Source organism: Arachis ipaensis, chromosome B03 (genome assembly GCF_000816755.2).
Source record: "Arachis ipaensis cultivar K30076 chromosome B03, Araip1.1, whole genome shotgun sequence".
NCBI classification, from domain to species: Eukaryota; Viridiplantae; Streptophyta; class Magnoliopsida; order Fabales; family Fabaceae; genus Arachis; species Arachis ipaensis.
In genome coordinates, this window is record NC_029787.2 from 45396667 (window position 1) to 45408144 (window position 11478).

Below are 11478 nucleotides of genomic sequence, written 5' to 3' on the forward strand. Positions count from 1 at the left end.
TTCAGTGAGGAGAACTCTTTCAGTTTCTCTCCAATCCTTCTTATGACTCAAGATCTCTTTTATGAACTTGGCATAAGAGGGTATTTGCTCAAGTGCCTCTGCAAACGGAATCTTTATTTCAAGAGTCCTAAGATAGTCTGCAAAGCGAGCAAATTGCTTATCCTGCTCCTCTTTATGAAGTTTTTGAGGATAAGGCATATTGGCTTTGTATTCCTCAACCTTAATTCCTGCAGGTTTACTTCCTACAGAGGTGGTTGGAGAAGCCTTTTTAGAGGGGTTGTTATCAGCACTTGTGTGTGTCTGATCCCTCACTGGCATTTGATTGCCAGAGTCAGAAGCTGGAGTGGCGTTGGACGCCAACTCCTTACTTGTTCCTAGCGTTTGAACGCCAGAACTGAGCTTCCATTGGGCGTTTGACGCCAAATCCTTGCTTGTTTCTGGCGTCTGAACGCCAGAGTTATTCCTCTCTGGGCTCTTACTGTCCTCAGAGGGATTGTGAATAGCAGTTTGTTCATTTCTTGGCTTCCTGCTGCCTTGAAGTGAGGTATTTAATGTTTTCCCACTTCTTAATTGAACTGCTTGGCACTCTTCTATTATTTATTTTGATAACTGTTTTTCTGTTTGCTTCAACTGTACCTCCATATTTATATTAGCCATTCTTGTGTCTTGTAGTATCTCCTTGAATTAGGCCAGCTGTTTTGTTAGAAAGTCTAATTGCTTATTGAATTTAGTAATTTGTTCTGCAGGACTGAGTTCAGCAGTTACTGTTTTAGCCTCTTCTTTCATGGAAGATTCACTATTTAGGTACAGATGCTGATTTTTGGCAACTGTATCAATAAGCTCTTGAGCCTCTTTAATTGTCTTTCTCATGTGTATAGATCCACCAGCTGAGTGATCTAGAGAAATTTGAGCTTTCTCTGTAAGTCCATAATAGAAGATGTCTAACTGCACCCATTCTGAAAACATTTCAGAGGGGCATTTTCTTAGCATCTCTCTGTATCTCTCTCAGGAATCATAAAGAGATTCATTATCTCCTTGTTTAAAGCCTTGGATGTCCAGCCTTAGCTGTGTCATCCGTTTTGGAGGGAAGTATTGATTCAGGAATTTTTCTGACAGCTATTTCCATGTCCTTATGCTAGCCTTAGGTTGGTTATTTAACCACATCTTAGCTTGGTCTTTTACAGCAAATGGAAACAGTAATAATCTGTAGACATCCTGATCTACTTCCTTATCATGTACTGTGTCAGCAATCTGTAAAAACTGTGCCAGAAACTCTGTAGGTTCTTTCTGAGGAAGACCGGAATACTGGCAACTTTGCTGCACCATGATAATGAGCTGAGGATTCAACTCAAAGCTACTGACTCTAATGGAGGGTATACAGATACTACTCCCATATGAAGTAGTAGTGGGGTTGGCATATGACCCCAGAGTCCTTCTGGATTGTTCAATTCCACTTAGATCCATGATGGAAAAAGGGAATTGATATGAATAGCAAATAGAATATAAAAAAAAAATTTATTTTATTTTTTTTTTTTTTTGTAAAAAGGGAACGAATAAATAATAAAAGAAAAGAGAATAAAATAGTTTTAAATTAAATATAGAATTCGAAAATTAAGAACAAAAAATTTAAGACTAAAATAATTACTTAATTAAGAAGATTTGAATTTTGAAATTTTAAAACTAAGATAAGATAAAATAAAAAAATAAAAATAAAATCTGAATTTTTAAAAGGAAAATTCAAAAAATCAATTAAAATAAAGGAAAAAGATATTTTTGAATTCAATGAGGAAAGAGAAAAACAATAAAAAGACACAAAATTTAAAATTTTTAGATCTAATGCTCCTTATTTTCGAAAATTTTGGAGGGAAACACTAAGGAACACCAAACTTAAAAATTTTAAGATCAAAACACAAGGAAGACTCAAGAACACTTTGAAGACTCACAAGAACAACAAGAACATGAAGATAGAATACTAAACTTAAAATTTTTAGAAAATCAAAACAAAATTTTTGAAAAATAAAGAAAAATCAACAAGAAAACACCAAACTTAAAGTTTGGTACAAGATTTATACAAAGAAAAATTAATTTTGAAGAAGTTTTTAAAAAAGAAGATAGCCAATTACCAAGAACATAAGCATCACGCTCTAGCCAATTGAGCTATAAATTTAAAGTGTTTTAACAAGGTATTAAATAAATAAATTTTTTTTAGATATTAATAATTCGAAAATGCACAAGAAAAACAAGAAAAATCACAAAACAAGAAAAACTAAAGATCAAACAAGGAAAATAAACAAGAACAACTTGAAGATTAAGAAAGAACAAAGAAAATGAACACAATTTCGAAAATTTAAAAGAAAATAAAAACATGCAATTGACACCAAACTTAAAATATGAAACTAAACTCAACAGAAAAACTCAATTATTAGTTTATAAAAATTTTTGAAAAATTTAAAAAGAGAAAATAAGGATTAAAAAGAAAATTTCAACCAAAAACAATAATATAAGACTCTAAATCAAAAAGAAAAATTTTTCCTAATCTAAGCAACAAAATAAACCGTTAGTTGTCCAAACTCGAACAATCCCCGGCAACAGCGCTAAAAACTTGGTGCACGAATTGTGAATCACACTTTTCACAACTCGTACCACTAACCAGCAAGTGCACTGGGTCGTCCAAGTAATACCTTACGTGAGTAAGGGTCTATCCCACGAAGATTGTTGGTTTGAAGCAATCTATGGTTATCTTGTAAATCTTAGTCAGGAAATCAATTATAATTATCAGTATGAATTGTGAAGAATAAAAGAGCATGGATTAAATACTTGTTCTGCAGTAATGGAGAATATGTTGGAGTTTTGGAGATGCTTTGTCTTCTGAATCTCTGCTTTCTCCCTGTCTTCTTCTTCACGCACGCAAGGTTCCTCCTATGGCAAGCTGTGTGTTGGTGGATCACCGTTGTCAATGGCTACCATCCGTCCTCTCAGTGAAAAAAGTCCAGGTATGTGAATTTAGCATAAAAACTAATAAAAACATCCCTAAAAGTAACTAGATCCTACTAAAAATATACTAAAAACAATGCCAAAAAGCGTATAAATTATCTGCTCATCAGTGAGGTAGGTGGGGTTTTATGATGGATTGATGTGGATTGGTGAAGGGTTTATGGAGAAGAGGGTATTGAGGTGATTGGTGAATGGGTGAAGAAGAGAGAGAGAGGTGGGGTAGGTGGGGATCCTGTGGGGTCCACAGATCTTGAGGTGTCAAGGATTTTTCATCCCTGCACCAAGTGGCGTGCAAAACGCCCTTTTCTGACAATCCTGGCATTTAACGCCAGCTTCTTGCCCTATTCTGGTGTTAAACGCCAGTCTGGTGCCCATTTCTGGCGTTAAACACCCAGAATGGTGCCAGACTGGGTGTTTAACGCCTATTCTGCTGCCCTTACTGGTGTTTAAATGCCAGTAGCTTTCTCCTCCAGGGTGTGCTGTTTTTCATTCTGTTTTTCAGTTTGTTTTTGCTTTTTCAATTGTTTTTGTGACTTCTCATGATCATCAACCTATAGAAAATATAAGATAACAAAAGAAAATAGAAATTTAACATAGATAATTAAAGATTGGGTTGCCTCCCAACAAGCGTTTCTTTAATGTCAATAGCTTGAGTGGGCTCTCATGGAGCCTCACAGATGTTTAGAGCAATGTTGGAACCTCCCAACACCAAACTTTAGAGTTTGAATGTGGGGGTTCAACACCAAACTTAAAGTTTGGTTGTGGCCTCCCAACACCAAACTTAGAGTTTGACTATGGAAGCTCTGTTTGTCTCTGTATTGAGAGAAGCTCTTCATGCTTCCTCTCCATGGTTACAGAGAGATATCCTTGAGTTTTAAACACAAGGGAGTCTTCATTCACTTGAATGATCAATTCTCCTCTATCAACATCAATTACAGCTTTTGCTGTGGCTAGGAAGGGTCTGCCAAGGATGATGGATTCATCCATACACTTCCCAGTCTCTAGGATTATAAAATCAGTAGGGATGTAGTGGCCTTCAACCTTTACCAAGACATCCTCTACAAGTCCATAAGCCTGTTTCTTTGAATTGTCTGCCATCTCCAGTGAGATTCTTGCAGCTTGTACCTCAATGATCCCTAGCTTCTCCATTACAGAGAGAGGCATGAGGTTTATGCTTGACCCTAGGTCACACAGAGCCTTCTCAAAGGTCATGGTGCCTATGGTACAAGGTATTGAGAACTTTCCAGGATCTTGTCTCTTCAGAGGTAATTTATGCCTAGTTAAGTCATCCAGTTCTTTAGTGAGCAATGGAGGTTCATTCTCCCAAGTCTCATTACCAAATAACTTGGCGTTTAGCTTCATGATTGCTCCAAGGTACTTAGCAACTTGCTCTTCAGTAACATCTTCATCCTCTTCAGAGGAAGAATACTCATCAGAGCTCATGAATGGCAGGAGTAAATTCAATGGAATCTCTATGGTCTCTGTGTGAGCCTTAGATTCCCATGGTTTCTCATCAGGGAATTCCATGGAGGCCAGTGGACGTCCATTGAGGTCTTCCTCAGTGGAGATCACTGCCTCTTCCTCCTCTCCAGGTTCGGCCATGTGAGACATGTTTATGGCCTTGCACTCTCTCTTTGGATTCTCTTCTATGGCATTTAGAGTATCAATCTCAAGAACTCCTTTCTTCTGATTTGTCCCATTATTCACAGCGTTCCTTTCAGAAGTGTACATGAATTGGTTATTTGCAACCATCTCAATGAGTTCCTGAGCTTCTGCAGGCGTCTTCTTCAGATGAAGAGATCCTCCAGCAGAGCTGTCCAATGACATCTTGGACAATTCAGACAGACCATCATAGAAGATACCTATGATGCTCCATTCAGAAAGCATGTCAGAAAGACACCTTCTGATCAATTGCTTGTATCTTTCCCAAGCTTCATAGAGGGATTCTCCTTCCTTTTGTCTGAAGGTTTGGATTTCCACTATAAGCTTGCTCAATTTTTGAGGTGGAAAGAACTTTGCCAAGAAGGCATTGACTAGCTTTTCCCAAGAGTTCAGGCTTTCTTTGGGATGTGAATTCAACCATGTCCTAGCTCTGTCTCTTATAGCAAAAGGGAAGAGCATAAGTATGTAGACTTCAGGGTCAACCCCATTAGTCTTGACAGTGTCACAGATTTGTAAGAATTCAGGTAAGAACTGATGAGCATCTTCCAATGGAAGTCCATGAAACTTGCAATTCTGCTGCATTAGAGAAACTAATTGAGGCTTAAACTCAAAGTTGTTTGCTCCAATGGCAGGGATTGAGATGCTTCTCCCATAGAAGTCGGGAGTAGGTGCAGTAAAGTCACCAAGCACCTTCCTTGCATTGTTGGCATTGTTGTTTTCGGCTGCCATGGCTTCTTCCTCCTTGAAGAGCTCTGTTAGGCCCTCTAGAGAGAGTTGTGCTTTAGCTTCTCTAGTTTTCTCTTCAAGGTCCTTTAAGGTTCAGGATCAGCTTTAACAAGGATACCTTTGTCTTTGCTCCTGCTCATATGAAAGAGAAGAGAACAAGAAAGTATGGAATCCTCTATGTTACAGTATAGAGATTCCTTAAAGTGTCAGAGGAAAAGAAGAATAGAAGGAGAAGGTAGAAAGAGAAGAATTCGAACTTATCAAGAGGGATAGAGTTCGAATTGTTGATAGTGGAGGAGTGTTAGTCCTTAAATAGAAGGATGTGAGAAGAGGGGAAGAATTTTTGAAATTAAAGTAAAAGATTTTGAAATAATAAAAAGAAATTTTGAAAATTTGATTGATGATTTTCGAAAACTAAGATTGGGAAAGAAATTAAGTGATTTTTTAAAAGATTTTGAAATTAGAAATCAAAAAGATATGATTGAAAATTAATTTTGAAAAAGATGTGATTGAAAAGATATGATTGAGAAGATATGATTGAAAATCAAATTAAAAAGAGAAAGTTTTAAAATTAAAGTTGATTACTTGACTAACAAGAAATTAGAAGATATGATTCTAGAATTTAAAATTTGATCATTTCTTAATAGGCAAGTAACAACTTGAAAATTTTGAATTAAATCACTAATTATAGCAAGGATTTTCGAAAATAGTAATAAATAAAAAAAATTGAAAAGAAATTGATTTTGAAAAGATATGATTGAAAAGATATGATTTGAAAAAGATTTGATTTTGAAAAATTATGAAAATTTGGAAAAGATTTGAATTAAAAACAAAATCTTCCCTCTAGTGTCATCTTGGCGTTAAACGCCCAGAATGGCATCCATTCTGACGTTTAACGCCCAAAATGCTACCTTTTTGGGCGTTAAACGCCCAGCCAGGTACCCTGGCTGTCGTTTAAACGCCAGTTTTTCTTCTTTACTGGGCGTTTTGAATGCCCAGCTTTTTCTGTTTAATTCCTCTGCTGAATGTTCTGAATCTTCAATTCTCTGTATTATTGACTTGAAAAGACACAATTTTGAAAATATTTTTGAATTTTTAATGATGAGAAACAATAAAAAAATGCAACTAAGATCAAATAAACAATGCATACAAGACACCAAACTTAGAAGTTTGTATACTAAGGACTATAACAATTTGAAAATGCATGTAAGAAACAACAAAACACACAAAACAAGAGAAATTAAAGATCAGAGCAAGGAAATCATCAAGAACATCTTGAAGATCAATGAAGAACATAATGCATATATTTGAAAAATGCAAGAAGAATAGAAACATGCAATTGAATCAGCTTTTGTGATGATAAGAACATCACCTTGAAACTCTAGAATTCATTCTTAAAAATTCTGAAAAATAAAAAAAAGTACCTAATCTAAGCAACAAGATGAACCGTCAGTTGTCCAAACTTGAACAATCCCCGGCAACGGTGCTAAAAACTTGGTGCACGAAATTGTGATCATCAACAATGGTGCCAAATACTTGGAGCTCTCAAACGTGAATCACACTTTGTCACAATTCCACACAACTAACCAGCAAGTGCACTGGGTCGTCCAAGTAATACCTTACGTGAGTAAGGGTCGATCCCACGGAGACTGTCGGCTTGAAGCAAGCTATGGTCATCTTGTAAATCTCAGTCAGGCGGATTCAAATGGTTATGGAGGATTGATAATTAAAAGATGAATAAAACATAAAATAGAATAAAGATAGAGATACTTATGTAATTCATTGGTAGAAATTGAAGAACGAATGAATATCTTAGAGAAGAAGCAGGCGTGAATTGAATAGAAGAACAATAGTAATTGTATTAATTCATGAAGAACAGCAGAGCTCCACACCTTAATCTATGGTGTGTAGAAACTTCACCGTTGAAAATATATAAGAACAAAAGGGTCTAGGCATGGCCGTGAGGCCAGCCCCCAAACGTGAAAAGGTCTATGAAAGTATGGTCAAAAGATGAAAATACAATAGCAAAAGGTCCTATTTATAGAAAACTAGTAGCCTAGGGTTACAGAAATAGGTAATTAATGCAGAAATCTTCTTCCGGGCCCACTAGGTGTGTGCTTGGGCTGAGCATTGAAGCTTCCATGTGTAGAGACTTTTCTTGGAGTTAAACACCAACTTTTGTGCCAGTTTGGGCGTTTAACTCCAGCTTTTGACGCCATAATTCTTATGCTGACTTTGAACGCCGGTTTGGGCTATCAAATCTTAGGCAAAGTATGGACTATTATATATTGCTGGAAAGCCCAGGATGTCTACTTTCCAACGCAATTCAGAGCGCGCCAATTGGGCTTCTGTAGCTCCAGAAAATCCACTTTGAGTGCAGGGAGGTCAGAATCCAACAGCATCTGCAGTCCTTTTTCAGCCTCTGAATCAGATTTTTGCTTAGGTCCCTCAATTTCAGCCAGAAAATACCTGAAATCACAGAAAAATACACAAACTCATAGTAAAGTCCAGAAATGTGATTTTTATTTAAAAACTAATAAAAACATAATAAAACTAACTAAAATATACTAAAAACATACTAAAAACAATGCCAAAAAGCGTATAAATTATCCGCTCATCATTAGGACACATAGTTTCTGACAAGGACATTTCTGTAGACCTGGCTAAGGTCAATGTTATTACCAGTTTACCTCACCCCTCATCTGTGAGGGAGGTCCGTTCCTTTTTGGGGCATGCAGGATTCTATAGGTGCTTTATCAAAGATTTTAGCAAGATTGCATTACCATTGTCGCGCCTACTCCAAAAGGATGTGGACTTTGAGTTTGATAGTGCTTGTGCGGATGCATTTGAGGAGTTAAGGAGAGCTCTTACCACGGCACCAATTGTGAGGGGCCCTAATTGGACGCAGCCATTCGAGATAATGTGTGACGCGTCAAATCATGCTGTGGGTGCCGCGCTTGCACAGCGCGATGGTAAACTCCCTTATATCATTGATTATTCCTTAAAAACATTGGATGCGGCACAATCCAACTATACCACTACGAAAAAAGAACTCCTAGCTATTGTTCATGCCTTAGATAAATTCATATCTTATTTGCTAGGATCTAAAATAGTGGTATACACGGATCATGCAGCTTTAAAGTATTTGTTAACAAAGAATGAGTCGAAACCTAGACTCATACGTTGGATCTTGCTCTTGCAAGAATTCGACATTGAGATTAGGGATCGAAGTGGGTCTCAAAATTTAATTGCGGATCATCTAAGCCGCCTTGAAAATCTTAAATATGACCCATTTCCGATTGATGGTGCATTCCCTTTGGATAGTTTGCAGGCTGTTTCGGATAGCTTTCCTTGGTTTGCACCAATGGTGAACTACTTGGTTGCTAAGATCTTCCCTCCCAACTTTCTAAACATCAAAGGGATAAGTTGAGGAGTGATTCCAAATACTACATTTGGGATGACCCTCACTTGTGGAAGAGGGGAGTAGACTAAGTAATTCGAAGATGTGTCCCGGAATCCGAAATCCAACCCATTTTTGAAGCTTGCCATTCATCCGAATATGGCGGCCACGTTGGTCCACAACGGACGGCTAAAAAGGTTTTGGATTGTGGATTCTGGTGGCCAACCTTATTCAAGGATGCTAACCAATTCTGTGTGTCGTGTCAGCAATGTCAGAAGTCGGGAAATGCATCCCAAAAGGATGAAATGCCTCAACAACCAATGTTGTTCTGTGAGATCTTTGATGTATGGGGTATAGACTTTATGGGGTCATTTTCCAACTCAAGTGGGTATCTATATATTCTGTTGGTGGTTGACTATGTATCAAAGTGGGTAGAAGCAATACCTACCCACCTTGATGACGCCAATACTGTGATTTCTTTCATTAGAAATAATATTGTGTGCCGCTATGGGTCCCCACAAGCAATCGTGAGCGACCAAGGTTCCCACTTTTCCAACAGGAAAGTAGAGGCACTACTCAAGCACTATGGGGTATTGCACAAGGTTGCAACTGCTTATCACCCCCAAACCAACGGATAAGCGGAGGTGTCCAACCAGGAGATTAAGAAAATTTTGGAGAAAGTGGTAAATCCACAAAGGAAGGACTAGAGCTCTCGGTTGGGAGATGCACTATGGGCATATAGGACAGCCTATAAGACCCCGTTAGGGATGAGTCCCTTTCGGATCGTCTATGGCAAGGCATGCCACCTCCAGTGAAAATTGAGCATAGGGCCTATTGGGCAGTTAAGCAGTATAACATGGATTTCACCAAGGCGGGTGTAGCCAGGAAATTGCAACTAGAGGAGCTTGAGTGTCTTAGGAACGAGGCATATGAGAATGCTCGAATCTACAAGGAAAAGACTAAGGCGTTTCATGATCACCATATTCGGAAGAATGATTTTCAAGAAGGTGACGAGGTTCTCCTCTATAACTCGAGGCTCAGATTCATGCATGGCAAGCTCCGTTCAAGATGGAAAGGACCCTTCAAGGTGAAGGAGGTTAAGCCCTACGGAGTGATGGAATTGTTTGACCCCCGAAGCAATGCAACTTTTAAGGTGAATGGACATAGAGTGAAAAAGTACCATGTCTACAAACCATCAAAGGAGTTAGAGGTGTTCCTGCTTACGAATGCACTAAGAGGAGGGGAAGCTTAAGCGACTAACCGTCCAACTTAAGGACGTTAAGGAAAAGTGCTTGGTGGGAGACACCCCACCGTGGTAAGATCTTCCTTGTATATATTTTCTTGCTTCTAGCTTTAGTTTCTTATGAATTTTGTGATTTCCTGGTGTTGTTGAGTTGCTTAGGTATGCTAGCTTTTGTTGATTTTGTTGAATTGTAGTGATACTCATGTAGATTTCATTAATTTTGGTATGGATAATTTGATATGGTTAAAGAAAATGCTTTCTTTTGAGTGAAGCATGAATCTGTGAGTGTTTTCTTGACTATCTAGCTTGAATACCTGCTAAGAATGTGCTAAAAATGCCTTTCACTATGTTGTAAAAAAAGAGGGGGAAGGGGGATGCACGCGTAAGCGTACAGGACGCGTGCGCGTCGCTTGCATTTTTGCAAGTCTGAGCACATTTTCCTGAGAGTTGCGCAAGCATTGCACGAAACGCGCAACTCCTACTCACAGGTACGCGTAAGGCATGCCCACGCGTCGCCTGCCCCACTTCCCTATCCACGTGAATGCGCACATGACGCGTACGCGTCGATCACTCTGCGTGCCATTCTAGGTGCATTTTCCCGAGAGTTGCGCGAGCAATGCGCAAGCATTGCGCAAAACACGCAACTCCTATGCACGCGTGCGCGTATGGAACGCTCACGCGTCGTTTACCCACCTGCTCACCCACGCGGACGCGCACTTGATGCGTACGCGTTGGTTTCCTTACATGCGTTCTCCCAGTATAGGACACCCGAGACTTGCGCGAGCATTACGCAAGCACTGCGCAAAACGCGCAGTTATATTCACGCGTGCACGCGCTGTGACGCGTACACGCACCTTCCCTGTTTACCTACCCATGCGTACATGTTGGTGGCGCTCGCGCGCCCCTCTGCTTTTCTTCATTCCACGCGTACGCATGGCGTGCGCGCGCGCGTCGATCCTCGAACTCAGGTAATGCACCAGCGCGCCCTGTTTTGAATTTTTTCTTCTCACCTCCCTTTTTCCCCTTTCTTCTTCCTCTTCTCTTCTCATCTTTCCCTTTCCATCTTCACCACTTCCCTCGGCCACCACCACCGGTGACTTCAACCACCGGTGACCACCACCTCCGGCGGTCCGCACTTTCTCTCTCTTCTTCTCTCTCTTCCCTTTTTCCTACTTGCACCTTATCTTCTCTACTCCTCTCAAGGTCATATTCTTTTCCATCCTCTTTGTCTTTACTTTATGCATTTCTTTCTTAATTGTATGTTTTTACTTTCTCTTATTTCTCTTAGTTGCACCTTGTTTAATTTTTTCTTGTTTATTTGCTTTCTTTCTTCTTCTTCCTTGCCAATTTCTATGGATGTTGAACTTGAGTTACCTCTTGCTTTGATGGGTTGATTTGTTATCTTTTGATTCCTTTGTGATTATGTGATGTTGATTTGATGTTGGATATATCA

At 39.0% G+C, this 11478-nt stretch overlaps 1 protein-coding gene across 1 annotated transcript; it reads left to right on the forward strand.

Annotated features, from left to right (window-relative positions):
• Positions 9582-10034, forward strand: LOC107633131. Its single transcript, XM_016336766.1, has one exon. The coding sequence runs from the start codon at positions 9582-9584 to the stop codon at positions 10032-10034; it is 453 nt and encodes a 150-aa protein (XP_016192252.1).

What these genes read in the sequence shown, in the direction of transcription:
- LOC107633131 (XM_016336766.1), top strand. Translation starts at nt 9,582, where the DNA reads ATGCCACCTCCAGTGAAAATTGAGCATAGGGCCTATTGGGCAGTTAAG.